This window comes from Halyomorpha halys, unplaced genomic scaffold (assembly GCF_000696795.3).
Source record: "Halyomorpha halys isolate HHAL.00 unplaced genomic scaffold, Hhal_1.1 Scaffold50.1, whole genome shotgun sequence".
NCBI classification, from domain to species: Eukaryota; Metazoa; Arthropoda; class Insecta; order Hemiptera; family Pentatomidae; genus Halyomorpha; species Halyomorpha halys.
In genome coordinates this window covers 215,416-241,795 of record NW_027106849.1, presented here as the reverse complement: position 1 = coordinate 241,795, position 26,380 = coordinate 215,416, and the positions used below count along the sequence as shown (strand labels likewise).

The 26,380-nt window shown below is 30.3% G+C and overlaps 2 protein-coding genes across 5 annotated transcripts in view; both read right to left on the bottom strand.

Annotated features, from left to right (window-relative positions):
• The window catches only part of WDY (WD repeat-containing protein WDY), a 37,644-nt gene extending 29,283 nt beyond the window's left edge, over window positions 1-8,361 (bottom strand). The window contains exons 1-4 of one of the 4 annotated variants that reach the window (XM_014435814.2): window positions 8,164-8,361; window positions 3,215-3,347; window positions 1,468-1,575; window positions 1,184-1,384 (exon numbers count right to left, since the gene is read on the bottom strand). In XM_014435814.2, the coding sequence (XP_014291300.1) occupies window positions 1,184-1,384; window positions 1,468-1,575; window positions 3,215-3,347; window positions 8,164-8,270 (549 nt within the window). In that variant the 5' untranslated portion in view covers window positions 8,271-8,361. Of the gene's footprint in view, window positions 1-1,183; window positions 1,385-1,467; window positions 1,576-3,199; window positions 3,348-8,163 lie in introns of those variants that run through there. The other 3 variants (XM_024360383.2, XM_014435824.3, XM_014435832.2) reach the window with 3 other exon arrangements.
• Window positions 8,362-11,224: 2,863 nt separating this feature from the next.
• Cip4 (formin-binding protein 1-like Cip4) overlaps window positions 11,225-26,380 on the bottom strand; it is a gene marked incomplete at its 5' end in the record, with an annotated part of 154,853 nt that continues 139,697 nt past the window's right edge. Inside the window, 8 exon segments of the mRNA XM_067045143.1 lie at window positions 11,225-11,531; window positions 11,640-11,810; window positions 13,703-13,839; window positions 16,325-16,435; window positions 17,380-17,592; window positions 19,127-19,254; window positions 20,810-20,836; window positions 24,449-24,670. Of these exon segments, the coding sequence (XP_066901244.1) occupies window positions 11,653-11,810; window positions 13,703-13,839; window positions 16,325-16,435; window positions 17,380-17,592; window positions 19,127-19,254; window positions 20,810-20,836; window positions 24,449-24,670 (996 nt within the window).

Here is a 26,380-nt window from a genome sequence, read left to right as displayed (position 1 = left end):
ACAAAGAATGGAAAAGAGGATTTAGATCCTATGTGTGTAGATGATAATTTACAGAGGAGTGTGAATCTATTCCAGTCATTGAGTACAAGTGGAAGTACAAATGAAAGTCCATTTTTAATATCATTAAGAAGAGGAAGTGATGCGAAACTAAACTGGCAGATGCGATGGAGCCAATCGATATCAAGATTCGAGGGAATGTTTATATTTATGTAATATTAGCATAGAGTATACGTTGTCACGGAAATATGTCGCCTCGGCGCGAAGCGTTTTTTTATTAACTTTTCTGATTCTAACATATTAGGGTGAGTCTCTTTGTATGTTTTAGGACATACAACATGTTATTTCTACAATATATTAACAATTTCTAGTTGTTTGAACAAAATTTTTGATTTACAAAAAATATATCACATGAAACATTAGACGTACAAATGTTTGTCAGCACCCAAATTAAGGTTAGTTGAATGTGCTATAAAGTAATTGTAACTTTTAGCTTAGTACGAGTAGTATGTTTTGTGATAGTTGCCAAAATAAATTCACAAAACGTTGTTTTCTTGATGTTCTGAAAAACCGTTTGGTTCATACTATATCTCAGGAATAATCAGTTGTACAGATGTCTGTACAAAGCTCAAATTTGAGAGACTTTACTCAACTTTAATAATAGGTTATGAGGTTTTTAGGGTTGAAAATAGTTTTAATGATATGGAGCTCAAAAACGAAAAAGGAGCGAACATTTCAGGTTTTTCTGGATTCATCCTCGTTTATTCTGAATAAAATAAACTTCAGGGGACGTAGAAACTTTAATTATATTCAATGTAAAAATTAAACCATTTTCTCTGAGAAAATAAAAAAAAAATTTTTTTACGAACAATAACTCTAAAATGAATTCTTTGCATCGTTGGAACAGTCACCATTTTTTATTTCTCCTAACTGTAGTTGGCAAAGTAATTAATTTTATCTCTTAACTGTATATAGTTTTCATTTAATTAACTAAAAATTTTTGCAAAATAACTTCTGCTTTTCTCCTCTTCGGCTTTTGGACTATCAGACCAAAAGTTACTGGCAAGACTTAACTAACTACAATAAACTAGTTAGTAAATCAAAAACAACTGAAAAGTTATATCTTGCCATGAATAACATGAGCCATAATTAGAAGAATACATATATACGAGTTGAAGAACGATACCTTGGTGATTGCAGGCCAGAAGGCCACGGAGGAGATGATATGGCCATGTAAGTTGCGTACGAACTTGGGCAAGTCGTAGATGGGAGGTTCAGTTTGTTCGCAGAGCACTCCATTGGCCATCGTCTGCCTCTCCTTCAGTTCCTGGTTGAGGTAGCTGATGAAGTCTTCCCAGGTTATCATCCCGTCCATGTCCAAGTCGATCTGTTGGCATCAAGATGATTAGCAAAGAGCTAAATCTCTTCTCTTAGAATAAAATCCAGTTTTCAATTTCTTCTACAGTTTACCATATGGAAGATCCTATCGAACTGGAGCGCGGTGATTTCCAACCTCTTGCAGTGTTCTTCCAACAGCTCCTCAAACTTGTTCCTGCTCAATAGGCCATCATTTTCCGTCTGTCAAAGCAATTAATGCTTGTAAATTATTCGTATAAGGCATTTAAGATTGTAAATAATAAGTATCAGTACCTTGCCTTGTAAGCAAAACAATTGTAAATAAAGGATATATACACACAATATACATATAAAGGAAGAATGTTCCAAAACAAAATAAAAAGCTTTAGAAATCTCTCATAATTTAAATGTAATGGGATCCATTGAATCAAGAAATTTTTTTAAATAAAATATATCCTGTTTTGTCGGGATTTTCATCATTTTTTTTTTTAGCATCTCTCAAGAAACTACGCCATTGTAGATTTAATTTTAACGATTATATTAACACAGCTTTTGGCTTTTTAGTATTTTTTTTTTGTGGCATCCAAATTCCTTCCTGAGAAATCTTTATAAAAATAAATAAAAAATATAATAGCATATCAGCGCGTTGTATTTTTGAAAAAAATAATAAACGTCACTTAAGCAATGATACCTCTCAAATCAGAAAAATCCAACGATACAATTTTCTAAAGAATTTATATCTACTGTGGTTTTCCTTAGTCCAAATTCTCTTTTTCCACTCTTCATTGATGCCATGTTCTGGCAAACTTTCCTCCATCCCAAGATCCATATTGCTCGAGGTCATTTTGTTTTCCTATTTCCTTTGACTTTCTACTCCATACGTTACTATTGATATTCTTTTAACACATACAAAACAAAATAAGCCTCTATGGTTGAAAGTATGTTCATTTTCACTCCCATCAGTTCTTGTGTTATTTTATTTTTCTAAGTCTACTGTCCAGCATCCACAATAATACGGTTTTAATGATATACAATTTTTTTTTTTAATAATTTATTTATTGATATTTACAACTGTATACACATATATACAACAAGTAAATTTGCTGTAGGTGACATAGTGACATGATAAAAACATGTGGAAAATCAACCCACTGATAGAACTCCAAAAACATTTCTAGAGAAGAAGATCTCGAGGCCATCTTCTTTTCAGACGCCTAGGAGGATTATTAGGTAATGAAGGAGAAGCCAGGTAAGAAACAAGTGGATTTGGGTGGTTGAGAAGTTTATTATAGAAGGAACGGTATCTGGGCAAATCGGCAACATGATATACAATTTAAAAAAAAAAAAAATCTGTTTCAAGACATTTTTTTCAGGATCATCGTTTCGTGGAATACTTGTGCATTTTTTTTTTAATGATACGACGATACCTTTGATGATGCGACGATTATTTTTGGAATATATGTTTCATTTTTTTTTTTGTTTTGTTGCCTTCGAAAACTTGCCTTAAAATATTTATTTTTTGATGTTGGAGAAGACTTCGGAAAACACAGTAAAAAAAGAGAAGAGAGTTGGCTTAATTAATGGGACACCCGTTCCATCTCCTACAAGAATTTACCTCAAACTACATCGTGGTACTCTATGATGAAAGATTTTGGTCATGATGATTATTTATTAATTTTTTTACGAATTATTTTTTTAAGTAAAGGAATGTGAAATTTTGAACAGCAGAGACACTCTGACAGAAACTTATGATAATTTATTATCAACCCTTGTTTTAAATTGTCTAACTAACGGACATAGAAATACAAAATATTAACTAACATACACATAGATAATTAATGACTACCTGCTAGCATCTTACTGTAAATAACGGTTTGATCTCAATTAGTTTTTGGTAGTCGAGAAGGTTGAGGAGATGCGGAGTACCGTCTGGCCGCCTCACTATAGGTTCCTCTTCCCCCTCCCTAGGAGTCGTTATATCTCTGTAAACCTGCCTGCAAATGGAAAGCAGTCCTTTTCAGTCCCCATTGAAATATCATAATTTTTTTTTATTACGATTATAATCCTGGCTATATTTGGTTATTGCTTAAAATTATGATCATGACTAAGAAGAAACATATTACAAACTGAGCACTAATATAACTTTTCAAACTTTTTGGCGTTTGATTTTTCATTGAGCGAAATTTTGTAGAGATGAAGTTATTTAACCAGTATTTATATTGAGAAAATTCTCGTTATTATGGTCTATGACCCTTGTTAACCTAGTCGACAAAAGTAACAGAGGGTTAAAAAGTTTACGAACCGCTCAAAATAGCCCATCTCCTTTGCTACTAACAGAATCTACAGGAAATTTTCAATACGATTGTTCAAAATGTGAACGCTTGCAGAGCTATAGGAACGGAAAAACCGCCCTATTCGATTGTTATCAAAACCCACGTTGGAACAAATCTTATAGTACAAGAGCCGGGAAGAAAAAGGGCAGTTATCTCACCCCAATTTTTGATTACTTTAATGAAACCTGTGTATAATCAATAGTCAAAATTGATGAGTCTGCCAAGTATAGGTAGGAGGAATAAAAAATGGCGGCTGTTTCAGAACCTTAAAAAAACATTAATTTTTCATTCGGAGCTCTATATCTTAAAAACTAATAACAACACTAGAAAATCTAAGAGAATGATATTTAAAGAAGAGTAAATTTTCTGAAATATTAGCCCTAAAAGACTATTACGTCCAATGGTTATCGAGATATAGCTTTTTAAAAAGTAAAATTTCTTAAATCGACTGAAAGATTAGTAGTTACTTAATTTATTTTGAGAAATCTATATCTCAGGAACTATGTTACGTACAGATGTCTATCAGCACTCAAATTAAAGCTAGTTTAATGGACTATAAATAAGGTTATGACCTTTACCTTCGTAGGAGTAGTAGTTTTCATGATATTTGCTAAAATAAATTGATTTATAGTTGTTCGGACAATAAGTTTGATTTATGAAAAAATTTATTTCAGAAACCATTGGACGTACAGATGTCTGCAAGTACCCAAATAAAAGATAGCTAAATTTACTATAAAATATTTTATAACTTTTATCGTTTTAAGAGTAGTAGATTTTATGATATTTGACAAAATAAACTCACAAAATGTTAATTTCTAGTTGTTCGTTTAAAATGTTGGATTTTTGAAAAATATATCTCTAGATCCATAAGACGCACATATGGCTGCCAACACTCAAAATAAAGGAAATTTAACTTTCTATAAAGTAGTTTATGACACTTATCTTCGTAGGGGTTGTAGTTTTTATGATATGCACATATGAATATAAATTTGGCAAATGAAAATTTGTCGGAACAACTATAAATCAATTTATTTTAGCAAATTTCATGTTAACTATTTCTTCTACGAAGATAAACATCGTAAACTACTTTATAGCTCATTAAACTAACTTTAATTTGAGTGCTAAAAGACATCTGTACGTCAAATGGTTTTTGAGATATAAATTTCTCAAAATAAATTCACTAACTACTGATCTTTCAGTAAGTCCCACACAACATTTTTATGAAATGTTGTTTTTTAAAAAGCTATATCTCGAAAACTATTCAACGTAAATAACTCTATTAGGGATGATATTTTAGCAAATTTACTCTTCTTCAAATGACGTTCTATTAGGTTTTCTTGTGTTGTTCCTACTTTTTAAGATATAGCGCTCAGAATGAAAAACTAGTTTTTATTTCATCGCTTTGAAACAGCCGCCATGTTTTATTCCCCCTACCTATACTTGGCAGACTCATCAATTTTGGCTATTAATTATACATAGTTTTCATTAACGTAATCAAAAATTGGGGTGAGATGACTGCCTTTTTTCTCCTCTTGGGCTCTTGTACTATTATATACACTAGCCAAAAAAAGTCTGTAAACACTTACAACATAAAGCTGATGTTTATTTTTCACCTATCTAAAATAGCTTATTTTCCAGAAAGAAATTATTATTATATTACAAAACAAACACAGAACTTTTTTTTTTTAACAAAATATCACCACATTACATACCAACAATTATTTAAAAAATCATCGATGAAAAAATAATGTAAAATAAGTCCAGACATACTAGAATCGACACATACTACAGAGCAGTAAAACAATAAAAATAGATTATATTCACTATTTGCTAAAAGTACAAAGGTCAATAAACTATGAATGAAAGAAGTTATCACATTCAGTCAGTGATTAGCTTTTATAATGGAAGTGACTGAGCCCATTTGTCAACTAATTTTTTGTTGATAAATCAATGTAAAAGTCAGCGTAAAATTGTAAGGACTCTAAATAAAAATCCTGGAACAGTTTTTAAAATAATCCAGAGATATAATGAATAAGGTTGTGCACCCATTAGAGCTCGCAGTGGGCGCCCTAAAAAATTTAATAATTTACATAAGCGTGAAATAAAATGCATTGATGAACCATCCACAAGAGATCCGACCGAACATTGCAGATAATGTTCACGTGATTATGATGTAACAGTTCTTAGAATATTTAGTTTTCTACAAGTTACAGCAAAGTGGTTGTTTACTTAGGCCGAGTTCCTAGGAGGAAACCACATATAAGGTAAATCGTAAGCGCTGTTCTAATTTTGTTAAAGCTTATGTAGAAAAGTGACCTTTGTTCTGGGAATCTGTAAATTTAACTTCTTTGGACCGATGAAAGGCAGAAAGAATGGTGGAAAGTTAATAAGAGTTTAAAAACGAAGAACTTGAAGCCGACAAGCATAGAGGTGGCAGTATTATGGTATGGGATGTATGAGTGCGAAGGTAGTTGGATCCATATATATAATCAATGGCATCATGGACCAACATGCTTATGGGTCTTGAAAAGAAACAATTTAAAAGAGTCCCAAAGAATTGAGTCTTGAACGGTAATTCGTTTTTGATCCAAAGCATACGGCTATGAAAAGTTAGTGGTTAGTATATAACGCAGCAAGTTACTAAATACACACAAAGTTACTAAATACACCTCCTCAATCCACATATATAAATTCTATAGAATATTTATAAGATGAAATTAAGTATTGAGTAAGGAGAAAAGGAATGAAAAACAAAGAAGAGTTAAAAACTGTTTTACTAGAAGAATGGGAATGGATTCCAGTGAATAAATAAAAGCAAAGGTGACAAATAAATTGGTTGGATCAATGAAACAACGATTATTAGAAGTGCTCCGAAAGAAAGGAGGGCCTAGATGTTTCTAAAACACAAGTCAATCAAAAACATACAAGTTATGTATATATAAATATTTACTTTAATTTATGTTACCAGACTTTTTTCTGTTATTTTTTTTCGACATTTTTTGAAACTATTGTTAACATATAAACTATGTATAATGTTGTATTTATGTTTAAATAAAAGCTGTTGTGTAAAATAAGAATATTTTTTTCTGGAATATAGTATTCCTTTAAACATGGGAAGAACATTTGCCAAATTTACGTTAAATATTTCCAGACTTTTTTGCTTAGGATAATAATAAGATATTATCTTCCTGTTAGAATACATCTCATTATTCTCAGAGTAAGATACATCGTTTCTCTCTACAGAATGGGACATAACAATTCTCTGAATATAGATTTTTACACATATATTCTCTATATACTTTTCGATCTAAAACAAATGGTGAAGTTCGCTTAGTGGTAGTATTAACGCAAAAAGGACATTTTCTTTAATGTAGTGGGCAGAGTAAAAAATATGTACATATATTTTTTTAAATTAATTGAAGTACAATAATGTATAGAAATATTTAAAATTTTAAGTGGTATCAAGATTACAAAATAATACAGCATTAATTGGAACCATATTTTCTCTTAACTAAATAGAACTCAAGAGTAGGTAAAACGAAGCAAATAATTTTTTAAAAAATGTCACAAAAAAAATTAAAATGTTTTACATAAATATTTTTAAAAAATTTTTTTAAATATATTAATGGAAAAATTCAAAGTTGCATGCAGTTCTTTTCATTCACTATTATGAAATCCATTTTTTGTACCATTTAGCAAATTTCATAAAGGACAAAAACGTACACAAATAATCAAAACTTTGCCAAACATCAAGATCACAAAATAAAATTTAAAAATCAAATTAATTTGAATTCCAATTTTTCTCTCAGTTCTAATAAAACTCAGAATTTGCCTAATATAGACAAAAGTCAAATTATTGAATCTCCTAGAATTAAAACCGGAAAATACGCTTTCACGCTGTCATGATCAAATTCATTATAACTTAATTTCTCTGGAGTGTTCTGGTGTTTTCTCGTAGAACAGAAAGTATATAGGCATAAATTGATGCTGAGCGTTGCCTTTTTGTTCATATCCGAAGTTTTACACTATTCATAGTGAAGTCTGTAACTATAACTAGGACCGCCCAAGAGACCTTAGAGTAAAATAACGAGATTTAACTTTTTTTTAATTATTTATATTTTACACAACAGAAATAGTTTTCGTTTATCATTTTCTATAATCGACTAAGAAAAAATTAACCCTCCGCTCAAAATCTGAGGTTTTACACTTAAGGTACACGATTCAAAATTGCGGCTGATCAGGAGATCCATCCGCCCATATCTCGTACATTTATTAAAATTTGGGAAAAAATGTGTTTTAGAATCGCTATTGAATAGAATAGAAAAAATGAGCCATTACTATGCTAGTGAAAAGAACGTAACAACTTGTCAAATCATCTTAAACAAACTGCTAATACTTGAAGTACCCTAAATTATAACTACTAAATAATTAAATCCCAAGTAGGAACCAAAACTTTTGCCGATGAATATATGCTTACGCGTAATGACGCTTCTCCATCTGGTCGATGAAATCATCGCGTTTTGCTAGGTCGACGATGAACTGCTTCACATCAAAATCTTCCATTTTGTGTCCTGCCACGTTCATTTTGATCCTTCGTCCGTTTTCTTAACAGCAGCCCAGAATAACCTAAATTAAGCCTGAGTCTTAGCTAAAATAAACTCTCAATATATCATATGTTCGTAGCTTTGGAAACTAATATATTTTTTTATTCAATAATGTGAAAAAAGCTGTGCCCTGTAATTTCACCCCGATTTAAAATGGACATATAAAAAAAAATTGAGTATGCAGAAAGCTTTGATGGATGTTTAAATAACTGAAAAAAACAAATATAAAACATAATACTTATTTATTCTACTTCATTTCTGTCAAAAAAAAAAAAAAGGAAAAACTATTGCAGTTAAACAATTGGTACACATACATGATTAAACATACTTCTACCGATAAAAAGCAAAAATATCTTTATTTCTTATATCTAGAATTTATTTTACGCTTATTCTCTCCTATTTTTTTACATTTTAGTCTTCAGTAAATAGGGGGTGATTCAAACTAAAGCTTTTTTGATGTCTGTATAATTTATCATAATTACTTTCATAAAGCTTTAATAATAATTACTTTAAGAAATAATCACTCTTAATAATAACTCTCTCAACTATAACTCTGTTACTTTTTAATTTATTTTAATAACTTTCTTAAAGTCATCACTTTTGAACTGTTGCGACAATTAGAAGTCTCTACAATTACCGAAATTGCTATTATGGTTTGTTTATATTATGCTTTGAGGGAAGGAAAGGGAAAAGGAGAGAGACATTTTTCTTAATAATAGGAAGATGGTCCAGTTATGGTCAAAGAAAAACTTAAATATAGATTTCTATATAAAATGTTATTTTACATTTCTTGTAGTCAGTGAAAGATTGTTAACACTGAATAAGAATTGAAAACTATATCTTCCCAAAGAAGAAGAGATTAAATTAGTGATAAAACAAGTGTAAAACAGTTTTTTTTTCAGCCATGTAAATAATGGCATGATTTCCATAGTGAAATTTGGAATTAAAAGTTTTGACAAATATGAGGTTTATTAAAGTATGGATAAAAACCAAAAGGATGATGTAACTACTAAAAAGGTTAAAAAAAAAGATGTTACCTATTAAAAACCTATATGCACACTGAAACAAAGATCTTTATTTTATAAGATTGTAAATTATTTCAGAATGTTCACCCAGATGAGGAGGAATATCCTGAAATATTGATGGAAGAATATGTATGTAATATATGTATCAACTAACATACCTTTATACTTTTTTTAATACATAGATAACTCTAAAATGTAAAAAAGAAACAATCCTTGAGGAATGTTTTAAACTATGAAAACAAAAAAAATATTTAAATTTTTGTTTGTAATAAAATATTCTTACATTTGGACAAAAGGAGTGGGTATAAATGTCACAACAGACATTAGTGTAAAAAATAGAATCTCCTGAGGACGTGGAAACACCGCAAAACTTCAGGAGAAACTACATAATTTAAAAGAAGAGAATAAAAGAATGTTTGTTAGTGAAAGATTATCAATCAATCAACAAGATAAGAAATCGAAAACTATATCTTCCAAAAGAAGAAGAAGTTAAATCAGTGATATAACAAATGCTATTAATAAAACACAATTACTTGAACTTAAATTATATTGAAAATGAGATCTGCTTTATTTTATGCAGTTCTTCTTAGGCTTTTCTAAAAAATTGATGATTTGGGTAATCAAAAACATAAACATTGCTTTATTTCATGTTTACTTTGTTTAATCTACACCATAACATTTTATCATAATACAATTAAAAAATTAAAAGCTCTGGGAGATGGTAAATAAATTTTTAAATAATAATTTTCATAATTTTTTATAAGTGTTATATTTTGAGTTAAATACAGATAAATAACCATTGAATGTAATAATCACAATACTTGACAAATTTGACTAATTTAATCGACAGCTTTAATGAATCTGCATTGTAACAGAATCAATCGACAATAAATGCATTTGTTCTATGCAGTAAAAATCAGAGCTGCAAAGGAATCCAATTCATAAACTACCACTTTATTATATTATTAAGCGATATCAACAATATTCTATAAGGAAAATGTAATACATATATATATATTTATATATAAATATATACACTGTAGGTACTCATACTGGCATTCCCGATCCAAATTGTCATGAAAATAACAAAATAAAACACAAACCTCTGAACAGTCTTATCAACTCATCAGCCGCACAACACAAGGTCGTTGAAAACCTACAAACGTACAAAATGTCAACAATAAGAATAATACATACAAAGAGTTTGTGACATCATGTATAATCAAAATAACAATTTGTCTGGGAATTTTTACAATGAAGTGTATATCTATAAATTAATACTTAAGAATGAGAAAAAAAAATATATTGTAGACCTTCACAGACTGGACACAAGGACGCAGAGTTTCAAGCGACAACACGAGTTTATTGGCACACAATACGACTGTCGGAGAATCACGCGTCACAATTCATTTTTCCCTGAATATTTACACATCCTTACAAGTTCATTATATTTACAATGTTTGGAGCAGTTATTGTAAAAAAAAATTATAATTAAAAAAAATATATATTCCTTAGACAATTCTCACTAATTTATATACAATATTGCAATAACATTAATTTAACATATGTCACATGACTAAAAAATCAGCGAATCGTTACCTGTAAGCTGGGCAGAAATTTGTTCGCTTTTGTTATTATTTAAAATATGGAGTGATATAAAAATATAATTAATATAATAAAAATGCAGGCAGTGAACCTCCACAATTAGGACACGTTACATCCGTATAACTCTCAATCACTAATGGGTAATAAAATATTCATTACATACACTATTATATCATAATATATATATATATTTATATCTATATAATTTTGTTTAATATTTACACCTAAAAGCTAAAAAGATTTACAACCACAAAAATTACATTTATATTTTTTAAAATGTTCAAAAAAATGAGCTATAAGTTCATGATAAAATTGAGTCTAAGCGCTTACATTTTAAAATGGAAAATTAAAACATCAAATATACACTTTAAGAATAATAAATAAGACTGTGCGATGGGTAATCTAATATCATTTTTTTATCGCAGCTTGGACATGATAAAGTAACAACAAATAGTTAAAATTAACATTAGTTGGCAACAATTGGACTATGTTTCAATTTATCTCATAGTTATATCTAACGCTAGGAGTTCGTTTTATCCACATTCTCGTCAAGAACTGGAAACAATAGAAAACAGCACAGTTGTAGGCTCCACCTTGGTTAGTACTACCACCTAAAAATACAATAACTTATTATTTTATTTTAATAAATAATTTTTATATTTAAGATTCAAACATATAATCTAATCTAATATAAAAAACAAAATAATATCGATATTAACCTTGATGGAAGGGCTAACAGTTATTGAGGAAGCACTGAATGTAAGAGGTGGGTACGAATCCTTCAGTCGAGTCAGCGGGCCTCCTCACCCTCGTCCAACCATCTCCTTGGTCCACTTCAATCACTAGCAGCTCTTCACCATCGGCCATTGCCATTGAACCTTCGCTTGTTGCTGCAAATAAAATTCTCTTTAGTTAAATATATTTTTGAAACAAAGCACCTTATAAAAAAAAAAAAACTTTTAGAGCCAAACCATCATACCATTATTTACAGTATTTGCAAAAAGATGTACCATTGAGTCTGTAATGGCTTCTTACAGTTCGATATACTCTATTTGCCTATATACAGAATGAGTTCTTTTTCTGTAATTTTTTATGGTAAAATGAGGAGTCAACTTATATCCGAGGTCTATTTACATTTAGGATCAATCAAGAAAAATTGGACTTTGGCCAAACTTTGAACTTATAAGACACATAGCAAATTTCTATTTCTACTTTACAGCTCTGTTTTTACTTAGTCTAAAAACAGTTTATATTAATAATAAATGAAAATTATTGAGATATCATCACACTTTTTTGGGAGAGAAAATGTAATAAAAAAAAATTTGTTTAAAGCAGATACTAAAAAAAAAATGGTATGTATATTTAAACTAAGTTTGAGAAAAAAATAAATTTTATATGGATCAAAACAGAAGAATTGTAGACATTTAATAATAATTGGGAATACTGAACCAATTAGATAAGATTAAGCAAAAATGAAAAATAATGTTTTAATGTAATAGATTCATCGTATTACGATGCTCATTATCTATGTAATACCTAATTCAAGTAGGCTTGTTTCTTTTTTAAATATGTATATTGTATTTGAAAATTGATGTATAAGTATTATATTAAAGTATACGTTTAACCTGAACTACCTCACTTTTCCCCCAGAAAATTATTTTCAACATGGGAGTTCGACTTTTATTCAAGCAAATACGTACACTGTATTTGCTCAAATAAAAAGTATCTTATAGTTCAGGTCCTATAACTAGAACAATTTTTATATTACCTGGTTGGATTCAGTTAAAATATCTTTCTTGTTAAATATCCTGAAGAATTTTTTATTTAAATAAGTTATAAATAAATTCAGAACTCATAAATTAAATCACAACATTTTGAGGCCATCGTCCCATCTTTGGGTGCATCAATATTGTATCTTCTTTTAACTTATTTATACTGCATAACTCCTTCCCTTACTTATTTTAATTTTTATTATCTAATGGTAAACCAATATTGTTTGATTATTTTTTAAATTTACATTAAAATATTCAAAGTAAGGAGAGTCCATCAGTTACCTTTATAGTCACCAGGAAGTACAGGGCAACATATTCAATATGTTGTGATTTCATTAGTGGATTCTGAACTAAGAACATTTAATAAGGAAGATATTTTCACTAAAACCAACTGGATTTATTGTATATATCTTACTCTGTAGATAAATGGTATACCCTCTTTGCAAATACTATGAACAAAGATAAATTGTACAGTACTAAAATGAATTAACATTGAATAATTGTTGATAGAAAAAAAATCTGTACCACTTTAACCCATGAAGGGTCAAAGGTTCAGTACTTTGTAAGAACTGGTACTGGACCAACGGTTGTGCAAGGAAGTGATTTTGTCAAAAACACGCTTGACTGCCAGATTTTCACCCAATTAGAGGTACCCAAATAATGAGGCCGGGTGGACCCCAGGAAGGCTCCAGAACCCACACTACAGTGTAACAGAAACAATTTTCTGCCCAGCCAGATTCGAACCCGAGAGTTAGTACCATCATGCCTTATCACGGTGCCATCAGGTTCCCAAAGTTATCATCATTTAGTAACTTACTTCAGTATAATTACTTATTACATAAATTGTTACTTAAACATAGTCATTATACAGTATACAGCTTTAGCAATCGTATATACTGAATAGACTTAGCATGCTGTCGCTTATGTATCAAATGAATTATACAGAAGGAAACATATATAAGGTGGTAATTCTCATAGGGATAAACTAGTATTATTAATAATGAACCTACCTTCGAAGGGGTAGAGTGCTTTGCAGGTTCCCAGTGGTGGCAGCAACTCAGTATCATAGTAAGGCGGAGGAGCGTCGTCGGAATCAGGCAGCGAAGTATGTGACGCTCCAATGCCACTCTCGGGACTGTCGGATGCCCTAGACAATAGAGTCACACATCAGCTCTACATTAACTAGCAACAGGAGCTCAATTTTTCTTTTCATCCATAATATTAAATTTTTATGATATAAGAAACTTTATTTTAATGAACAAAAAATACCGAATTTAAGAAATAAGATATTTCATTTTGAATTCTTCCTGTAAAGACTTTGTAGAATATCTTAAAGAAATAACATTGGCATGATTTAACAAAATATAAAAAAATAAAATAAACGCTTCTTTAAGTACAAGATTTTGATCACTTTTAGAGGACAAATATTTGATGCGGCCAGGGCTTGATGGTTGATAAGAGCTTAAGTCGAAAATATGAATTTTTCAGGAGAGCAAAAACAAAGTTCAAAACATTATGTAAAATATATTTATTGATATTTTTGTTATTGTTATTTTTATAAAACAATATAGTATTGAGCCTATCAGAAGCATAAAGACCTAATTACAGACAGGTAGCTCTGATTTGGTGCTATAATATAACATAATCTCCAAATGCTCAAAAAGTGACTTGAGCCCTTATGACCGCGCGTCAAAGAAATCATGTCCTCAGCTTCTAAAACATCTATTGAGGCCATTTTCAAATTTATTCTAGTTTTCTTCCCCTCACTACCAGAATCATCATATAGTCCTCTTTGAACCACTTCTCCAGTGTGAGGAGAAACTTTAGAGCCCAAAGGCTGGTTAGTGTAGAGATTTGTAGACCTGAATGTGGTGTTAGGTCGAATTTCAATAATGTTAGTATGTAATGCCCTAGAATTATAACTAAAGTTTTGTTTTAAAATTTACTGATATTTCGAATTACTGATCTAAAAGAAATATTATAATTGGGTGATGAGCCAAATACAAGTGACAATTAAGCAAATAAGATTTTTTTTACTACCCAATGCTGCCAAAACCATTTTTATTTTTAACTTTTAAAGTACTTACAAAATTGTCAATAACTACAAGTTGAATATTGATAACTTAGCTATTTTAATCGGTAATGATGGTCCAGAAAGAGGTAGATGTAAAAAAAACAAAAAACAATCATTCGCAAAATTGTCACCTATAAGACCCCTTCATTTCTCACTCACTCAATAATTCTTTCACACTTATCACAAAGTATTTTATATGAGAATATACTGAGTGTTTAAGTAGCAGCACTTTAAACCAATTATAGTAATACTTCAGGTATGCTTAACACTAACAAACCCTAACATAATTTTTTCTTTACTTCATAACATTTTTTCTTGGATACTTAGGTGAAGGGGTTTCTAGGGGAGTAGGGAAAGACATTAGACAACTATCAACAAAACCTTCAGAGCCACTTCAGCACCCCAGTCCATAGAAAAAAAATTTTTTTTTGTCAATTGCACTGCTGATATTGCACAGAAGATGCCCAATTAAGTGCTGAAACATCAGAGCCCAAAACTCCACAACTCTAATAAAGAAGTAAAAAAAATCAATCTACCCACTCATGAGATAATTATGAAACAAACAAAGGACAGATTAATGTCTAAAAATGGGCTTTTTATACCTAAAAGGCTCTGATATTCATAAATCCCTTGAGAACTGAACAAAAAAATTTGTTCCAATGACAATACTTTTCCTACCGAGGTGGTAAGGAAAATAATAAACATAGTGGACCTTTGCCCCGATGAATATAATAGGCCCCGAGAAATATAAACCACTCGCTTTTATCACCTGCAGTGAAATGAGAGCAGAAAAGTATCAATCATTTGAGAGTAAAATTTATTTACAACATACTTATTAAAAAGGAGGGGTTCAGGTCACGATCAAGAAAAACAATTAACTATTTATTAATATCCAACATTTCGATGTCTCTCAACAAGCATGTCTTCATTAGAGCTGCTGTGATTTGAGGTTTATAGGATGAAAAATATGTCTTCATAGATTTTGAAAAATTTACAATTGTACATTCATCTTATATACCTCCAGCAATCACAACAACCCTGATGAACATCTGAAGTATGCTAGAAAGGTTTGCTATAAATTTATCGTTGAAACTATTAATTAATTGTTTTTCCCGACCACAACCCAGACCATCTTCTAATTTCACATAATGTCAATCATATATATATTTTATACTTATTAAGAAGGTTTAATGTATTATTTATTCAGTTGTAACAAGCTAAAAGGATGAAAGATACGTACAACAAAAATAAAAATTAGAAAAATTCTTATGAAAACTACTAGAAGAAAATCTTATAAAGATTATCAACATTAAATGTTTTTAACTGTATAAAGTAAGAAAAATATTACACATAACTGACTAATTTTTAGGCTAAAGAGAGATCGGAACTATATATTTCTGAATCAGCAATATATCAAGAATCGAATACACTATAAATTCATTTTTGGAAGTCAATTTGGTTATATTTCATCGATTGAAAACTTTTCCAAAACATTGAAAACGCTGAATGAAGTAAGATGACTAAATAATTAAGTACATAATGGTTAAAAAGTACAGACCCATGGTTAGGGAGTGGCGTGCCTGGCGCGGAGTGCTTGTGGTTAGCAACACTGGAGTCAGAGGCTGATCTGCTGAGTGAGTCATCCTCATTGCCAGATCCTATGCTGTTCCTATCAAACAGAAATGTTAATTACAACGTTAGCAGCTTATTCGATAATAATATTTAAAAGTATAATAAAATGTAGATTATTTTTAACTGTTAATCAATTATTTCGATTGATAATTACACTTAATTTTTTTGGAGTAATTAAGTACACTTGTACAATAGCTCCAGATAATCAAGACTTGAGGAAGACTGATCATTGAGATAAGAAATATAAAAGGATACTTTCAGGTTGTGTAATGATGTAATGATAAGTACAAAATATTCATCAACAGTAGGAAAGGATGGATATTTTAGTTTTGGAAGGTTTTGTTGTCCCCCACTCCCACATTGCTAATCCTTTTAAAAAAAGGCAGGTATCACCATTGTCTATCAACTTAGCAATTGATGGTCTATTGAAAAGATGAGTTTTTAATAAAAATCTGTTTAAAACAGTAGTTCCCAACCAGTGGTCTGAGGGAACACAAGAGCTTAAGGAGTAAACCAAGGAAAGGTTTAGCAACATGTATTTTGTAAGAAGGTACTCCTTTTCTGATATTAGAGTGTTAGTAGAAAAGTTTTAAGATTTTTTAATATTTTTTTACACCTGAGAAATTTTGTATTTTGGTAATTCATCCTCATCATCATCATCATTCATCACTCCTCATCCATCCATTGGATTTGATAGGTCATCAGTGATTTAAGCACTGAATGAAGGGATGTCCAGATGGATTAACAATGATGAGCTCAGAATTCAGTTTAGAAACTTCCTTAATCTGGGTGAGAGGACAAAATTGCCAGATAGAAATGTTTACCAGCAAATGTTATCAGGAAGTTGTTCAGTATGAAAGGGATATCAGCGTAACAGGAAATTTAGAGAAGAATGGGAACAAAATTTTTTTTTTTTTTGGTTTATTAAGAAAGATTAAAATTAAGAAAAAATCAACAGAGCAAAAAGAAAACTCCACTTGCCTGTGATGCCTCCTGATGCCATTGAGACTGTTGTGCGAAGGAGTGGTGGCACCGACTGGTCCCGTTTCCTCAAGGTAGGATTGGTATTTATGCAGCTCCTGCCTCAGTTTGTCCAGTCGCTGCCCGCTCTCGTGGAGCTGGCCTTCGATGGACATTGGGTCTCCAAGTTGCGAATTGGCCTCATATACACCCTTCATCTTCATAAGGCCATCCCTGAAATCGAGAGCAACATTAGGATAAGATATTCATTTAAAATTAATTCTGTAAATATAAATTTTGGTTTAATTTATTTATTTTTTTACATTAATATTAAAATTTCCTAAAACATTAAATCACATTTCCTGAAAAAAATATATTGAACAGCAATTCAGTTCTTAACAAAGAAGAAGTTATATGACCTACATGAGGAAGCTAATAGTATTGGTCTCAGAATAAATGTTCATAGAAAATAAAATAAATACAGGTGAATAGCACAAGTGTAGAAAATCTGTGAGAGTAAGAGGGACTGACACTGAAATGGGGCGAAAAATACTGCTTTATATCTTGGAAGCATGGTGACAGAGGAAGTGAGAAGTTGGATCAGAACTCACAACTTCACAATTACAACTCAGGCCAGCGCGCAGATCACAAGAGATCTGGAAACAAAGGTTCGGCTATCCAACAGCAACTTTTATGCTTTTGTAAACATGCAAGACTTGAAAAGTCACCAAGCAAGATACATAAAAGATGCAAACTATTATAAATAGATTTCTCAGAAATTCATTGAGAATGAGGTTGTCAAGAGTCATTTCCAGTGCTGAGCTTTGGAAATTAACCAAGCAAGAACCAATTGACAAGGTAATAAAGCTTCAAAAATGGAAATGGCTAGCGCACGCCCTACACCCAACATCACACTGATATAACTTGACATAGTATAGAACGGAAATCCTAGGGCCAGCGAAGCGGGGAAAGGCCGAGAGTCTCTGGGTGCTCTCTGGAAAAAGAAAGGCAAAAACAGGTCAGACGTGGTCCAGGGTAAAGGTTCCAAACTTCCAAAATGCCAATACAGACAGGGAAACTTCGCAGCCCTTAAGTTTTATGTCCCTGGGATTACAGGATAAATGAATCAAAGGAACGTTCAAATCATTGTTTGGTGTTTAAATCAATTAAGACATAGGCTACTGTGGGAGAAACACCAATCCTGAGACATCAACTTGGGTAGTACCACAAAAAGGTTCTACATTCGGTGGCGAGGGCAAGGTGTGGTTCACTTTGAACTGATTTAACCTAATAAAACAATAACTAAGGAAGACAACAGATTAGAGATTATGTGATGCTTTTAAAGGCAAAACGTTCTGCCTCGGTGAACCGGACAGATACTAGACCTAAGATTTTCAAAATGACAACAAACAATCTGTAATATTAGTTGCCTACTTCACTTTAAGTCTCACCTTCACCAGATTCAATCCCATCAGATTACCTTTTTGAATACTAGGTAAGAGAGAGAATGAAAATTTCAGAACATATTAAGAAGTGGAGGCAAAAATAAAAGATTACTCAGGTTAAAAAAATTCAAATATTTTGCATCTGGAATTGATGAGATGACTAAACATCGGTTGAAGATAGAGGAAAACCATAGAGAATATTTAGTGAATCAAATGTATAACATAATATACTGTTAATATAAATTTTATCAAAATTCAGACAGAATTTATTTTTATAAATTGATAGTTTCAGATTTATTACAACGGAAGAAGGAAATGATTACCGTGCTGCAGTTTCTTGGTGAATTTTAGCTTGAATTTCATCAATCTTCATCTGAAGTTTCTTTTTCCTCTGGTTCGGTGGTAGGTCGCTATAATCCTCCTTATAATCACCATTTCCAGAAAGATTATTCTGAGGAAATAAGATGTAATATTAACAGCAGTTCTTTAACAACTTTCACTAATTTAAATGAATAGTTGACAGAATTTCGAATCATTTCACACAATATATAAAAAAATAAAGAAAGAAAGCTGACATTTTTGTACAATTAGAAAAAAAATTTTAATTACTGTAATTGCTTATGAAAAAACAAAATAACCAACATTATTTTTAAAAAATCAAGGCAATTGAATTTACAATCCTTCCAGAACTAAGAAAACTTTAAGCTGATACGTATTTACTGTTATTCAAAACTTGAACTGGTTTTTAAGAGAAGTACCTATTTTCAAAATAAGTATTATTATAACTATCAATTAGTTAGGCAACATCTTCAGTAAGATGAAAATTATATAACTATCAAAAAAAACAGATTTGGCAATTTGTAAACTCTCTATTAACTCAGAGGCATCATATTTAGTAAGTTAGAAATTCTCTGTGAACTCAGAGGGTACAGTTTTATAACTTGGAAATTCTACATGGACTCAGAACTAATGGATTAGTATGTTGGAAATTATTTAATTACTAACACAGGAAATATATTTTCAACATGAAAATTATGTAACTTCAGTCAAAACTCGATAACTCAAAATTCGGTAAGACAAAAAACACGATACTTCGAAGTCAGCCCTGTTCTCCAATGCATTTATAGACAAAATTAAATTCCTTGATTTAAATACAAGATTATAACTAAAAATGAAAATTATCTTAGGACAAACTCTTAGACCCTATGAGACAAATTTAGAGGGTCGGGAGACTCTGTAACTCAAACTGTCTACAAACCTCATTTCTAGCTGATAAGATGTTGTAGTAAGATAGTAATAAGATGTTGCCTACATTTGTATATATGAGTTACTGGATGCAGGTCACCCTCTTAACAATATAATGCAAGGTCATCATTATTTACCTAGTAAGTTAGTCAGTTCCTTACAATTTTGGAGCAAATCTCTTAACAATTTTTAATCCTTATATTTTTAAACCATACTTTTCTTTTTCTTTTTACCATACTTTTCCAGACACCGACATCATAGAAGGCTCGAAATAGATTTTCAGTAAACTCAATAATTCACAAATTTCAATAGCTCTAAAATTGAACAACCTAAAGTAAAATCAATCTCTCTTCAACTTCGATTTTTCGAATTTTGACTGTATCAAGTCGGTGCCAACAGATTTGGTAAGCTGAAAATTCTCTTTAGAAGTTAAATAATCTTTGATTTATTAATAAACTTTGTTTTTTAAATGTAAAACCAGTTCATTTTTTTTTTTTTTTTGTATTTAAATATTAATTTGATAAAAAATATATATACAATATTCCATGAAATGGAAAGAAACTGCAATGTTTCATTAACAAAAACCAGAAGCAGAGCAACAAACTACAGAAAGTATTATAAGAGAGTTAGTTATCAAACCAATCAGTAAACACAAACAATTAACAAATTAATTAATAAAATACCATAACAACGAATGAAGCATTGCAGTAGAGAGTAAGAGATTAATTAATAATTAATTTAGATTATAGCGTCGTGCCTACCTTGAGGGAGTGGCACATATCGAATAGCTGCTGCGTGAATGCATGAACAAACCAAGCACATTACTAAATTCACAAAACACAACAAATCTAAGGCATCCAGCATGCCAAATGCATTATACACAAAATTTAACTTTTTTTTTTTAAATGATCAAGTATTTAAAAAAAAATTGTATCAACTACTCTTAAAATTAGTAAGTAAATAAACTGAAAGATTGTAAAGATAATCGTTATAAATGCATTAACAAAACATAAAATTTTAAAAAATATTTAATTAATATTCTAAGCTTATTTAATAGCTTAAGAACTATGTATTTAAGTAAAATAAATATAACAAAGCTGGATAAATAGTACACAGCATTTCCAAGTCTGAACCTCATACAAATCAAATGTTGTCTGCTATTTTAATTGTAGTATTTTCCAAATTAAATGCACCCCAACCAGCCTATGTAGGCCGAAACCCTTTGCAAAGGATATCTATCACATAACATCTCATATATACTCATAAAATTTGGTTTTAAAATTTTGTCCTATCATTAGAATAACAGATTTGGTTATTATGCTAAATAACAGCGATTTTATAACCTTTGAGGTTTAAAAGGTTTTTACCTTTCTTAGAAAGTTCTTTTGATCTACTTTTGAAAATAAATGTTTTGAGGAAGTACTAGGTCAATTTCAAAATGTTATAAAGCAAGTTATTAATTAAATGAATAAATCTAATTCAATTTTCTTAATTATACTACCTTTCTCAAATTCCCTAAATACAATTTCAACTCTAGAACTGATACTTCAATCGGGTACTTTTTCTTTTCTATACTTAACTAATTTTTTCTAAATGAAAATAATTTTAAAGTTAAGAAAAAAATATACTAAGAATAAAAAACCTTTTTTTTTTCTTTTTTTAAATAAAAAAAAATCATACATCTGTTTTTAATTCATACAGTGAAATAATTTATTAGGAAGAATTGATTTCACACATTCATTGAATTTCTTGAATGGGTGTAAAAACCAAAATTATTAGTTTGTTGTAAGAAGATGTTTAATCCTTTAATTCCATTCAATTAATATAATTGAAAAAAATATATATAGGAGTTACAATTAAAATGGAAAGTATTACATATCCTTTTTATAGAAGGGTTTCATTTTATACAGGAACTAACTTGGAAGAGCTGTCTTTAATTTGTAAAAGATTACATTTGATTTGGAAAAGATTCAAATGAATTCAGAAACAATACAAATTAAATCTTTAAAAAACAAAATTTGTGAGAAGAGAAACAGTCCCGAAACCAAAGTAATTAAGACGTGTTAGTAGTGCAAAGAGATAGCTTGTTAAAATCCATTGCCCGTTTGTGATATGACTAATATGAAGCAAAAAAAAAAAAAGAATAAAAAAGGGAAGCACAATATTTAAACATTACATTAAACAGTAAAGCTTTCAATATCGGGCAGTTTGTTATACTTACTATGTCAACCGGTAGCAAACACCATCCACCATTGTAAATTCAGTTGGAATCGCAATTCATCGAATAATGGAACAAAACAGGAAAAAAAAACAAACACAAAAATCAAAAAATCAAAATAAGATAAGAAAAAAAGAAGATAATTAGTCAAATATACTTTACTTCATCCATTACACTTAATTTTCAAAATTCAATCAATCATCAAACAAGAAAAAAAGATCTACAATAATTTTATTTTCAAATTGAATAAAATAGTCTACAAAATTTATAAACCTAAAATAGCATCAATCTACAATCGCCACATGCTCAAAACTTCATTATATTACTGCGTTCCATCAAATATAATAATAAAAATATTTCTCCGCAACCTACATTACAATTTCTGGATGGTTATTGTTATTGGTACCAGGTAAACCATGCAGCAGGGATCTTAAGCGCATATTCTTAAGTATTATTCCATGATAAAAATATAAACCATTATTTCATAAAATGTTTCTTCTTACATGATAAAGGAATGAAGTTATACTTGTAATGCACACATTTATAGACCTATGATACGTTTAAGCCTTTCCCATGTAAGTAGAATGAACAATGTACTTGTTATCAAGTTCAATTTTGTTAGTTGGATGTACCATAGCAGAACCAACATGTTTATCTCTTATCATCAAAATAAATTAATAATAATGCATAATTTACTACATGGAATTTGAAGCCTCTCACAATCTAATGTCATTAGCAATACAACTATAAAATCATACAAGTATTTATAAATTGTAATGATATATCTAGTTTTCAAGATAAATATTAGATTATCTAATATAGAGAAAAGTAATTGAATCAATGTTGTAAGCCACATTGTATCATTTTTTTTTTTAATTCAATTCTCTTGGCCATACTTTCATATTTAAAACTGAATTCTGAATATTGTTTTATTCATTAGGAAAGAGAAAAAAAATTGTTTTTACCCATAGAAGGTTTAAAATCTTCATCATTGTTTTACATGTACAAACAATACATTTTAAAAGTAGACTATACGAGCTATTTAACCAGGGAACCGGGAGGGAGGTAGTTCAGAGAGTAAGGCACTATGTTACTTTAGCCTCGATGCCCTCGGCTACAAACTCTTTTGTTAGAGAAACAGTACTTCCATATAAAATATTGAATCCATATAAAATATTTGAACATAAAATATTGAACCCCTGAACCTCCATAGGGTTAATACGATAAAGGTTTTATTTTTATTTTTTATAACTAGTGATCATCCCTGTTTCGTCAAATGTAACTTAATTCTCAATTAACATATACCAAGAAAAATTAAAAATCATAAAAATTTAATCATAAAATAATCTATACATGACAATTAAATATTTTAAGAATATTGAAACACTAAATAATCTGTAAATCCAATAATCTTTAAAGGTACTGACAGTGAAGTGAGTAATTTTTTGGAAATCAACACTAGGCTTACAACATATGATTCAAAACAAAATTAATCATTATAATAAAAGTTTGAAAGAGGTTCATTACAATATTATGTTTTACAAATACAAAATAAAAAGAAGAATAGAAAAATAAATAAAAATTTTGAATAGTTATTAAGTGCCCATGGTGTGCTCTGACAAGGAGATGAACATGTTACACATAATCATATTTGTTACAAACTCTAATGAGTTCAAAAGATTGTAAGTGTTGACCCATTTAGTAATACCTAGCCTGGCTACTTTAGTTAGTAATACCTCCTAAAACTTAATAGTGTAGCCCTTTTAGTAATATCTAGTTACTAGCTTAGTTAGTAATACACCCTGAATTAAATGATCCATCACCACTTCATAGATTAATTTTCATTTTGATACCATTCTTATTCAAAACAAAAAAATATTTCAAACAATTAAAAATAAATAGATAAAAGAAAAATAGAAATGAAATAAAGAAAAAAAGATATAAATAAAACACGTTTATGCCACACCATAAAGCAGATATGTACAAAATGCATTTCTTATTTTAAATGTGTCAATTTAGAGAATGATATAACAATGATATATCATACCAAGTAATAAGTTGAAACGAAAATGTTATTGGAAAATTAAAACTGAACTTAGATAGAGAAAAAGAAAGTAAAATAATAAGTGAATATATTACTAGTTAATTATAAGACCAAAGAAAATATAAAATAATGACGTACCTTGTTGGATGAGAATATGCCAAAGAGGACACCACGTTTCTTCAGCTTGCTGGCAGACATGGTACCTTTGACGGTGATTGGTTCTGGTTTGACTATCGCTATTGGGATCGGGTTGATGGACATCGGGTGATGGTTACCATCTACCCTGTTCAGGTCCTCGAACGGGATATCACCAGGGGGTTCAAAGCCAGATTTGAATCTCTCAATCACTAACAAGGAGTCCTAGAAAATATAATTATAAATTTTCAAACAACATTAAATAGGCCTGGAAAGAAAGAAATTCATTATTCTAATTTAAAGAACAAAGAGGTTAACTCGAACCACATTTAGCCAACATTTATGAATATAATAATAAAAACATATGATTAAAATTTTATGTTAAATACATTTTGCAACATTTCAGCCTACTCATAGGTTGCCTGTTTTCAATTGTATCAGTCTTCGTAACACTTGAACTAATCAAGTTGTTTATTTTCAAAATCCATCCAAATACATTTGGATATGTTAAAAACATGATTTGGGTGGATTTAGAAAGGACCGACATGCTATGTATGGATAACACCAGCTTGAAAAGGCAGGAAATAGAAGTTAAATTTAATTAAACAGGGGGTCTTTTGTCGGCATTGCCCACCTGATTACATGTTGGTTGGCGACAGGTAGAAGGTTGTTGCTATATGGTCGCACCTGTTGGAAAAGGTCCTAGACTTTTAAGTCTGGTAAACTAGTCCTCTGTCAGATAAGTTGGTCCTCTGCAAATACCACATGGGCGCTATACCTACATTACAACTGACCATAAAACATTTGGAACACCAAAAGAGAAGAAACAGGCAATGCCCCCAAAACAGAGGTAACCAATGGATGACTAGAAAGAGGGGGTTAAAAGGACACTTATAAGCAAGAGAAGAGAGAAAGACAGGCAGGAGTTGGAGAGAGTAAGGAGTACAAGAAGGAAGGCGAGGAAGGACCCTGAAGCAGTACCGAAGTACAGAGGGGGTATTTCTTTACTTAGGGGGCTCTAAAAAGAGGCAGATCTGCTGAAAACTGCAAATAAAAAATTTATCTCGATTACAATACACTTCTTACCCATGTTGTAAGAAAAGTAAAAAATGCTAATTAGATCATTAAGAAAAACACAAGTTAACATCAGTTTTTCAGTCGAATAACCCTTTAAAAGGAAATTTCATAAGGCAAGATTATGTTAGTCCAGGAAGAAATATAAGTAAAATAAAAAATGACTAATCTGTAAATGATACAAGAGATAACAAGGCAGATATAAGTTACAGTCCAGGTGTTTATAGTTCTCACAGGCTTGACAAAACAGTAGTCGACTATATCTGTAAAATATAACTCCACCAGTAAAGTAACTAAGCCAGCATTTTGAGTAAAATCTGAAATAATATGAAAAAGAATTGGTTTAGGTCACAGAAAATAAAATAACAATTAAAAGATTAGTTTTAACGATTTATTGAGAGTTAATGTTTCAACCGACAGTAGATTTTCTTCATGGTTAAGAAAAAAATATAGAGCAGGTGAAGCTAATATAATATGAGTATATAACTGAATTGACAAATTAATAATGCTAAGAAAGAAGTTATTTATAAAGTATAGAATTATAAATAATGAAAATGATAATAAATAAAGTAAGAGAACGTGATAGTAGAGTACTTTGGGATGAAGGTTCTAGAGTATATGGTTTCGAATGTTGTGGTTTCGATTACCACCTGGACCAGTCAATATTTATTTTGAGAAATAAATCTTGCCATTCTCAGTCTGAGGTGGAAGATAATAAATTATAAAAGTAATAAACGATGGAGAATTACAGACTACCTGAATTTGGGTCAGAACGTTGGCTCTTAAAAAGTGGTTAAAACTATTTTTTAATTGTTAATTGCTTTCATAACAGCAACCTTGACCATCTCCTACTTAATTCAG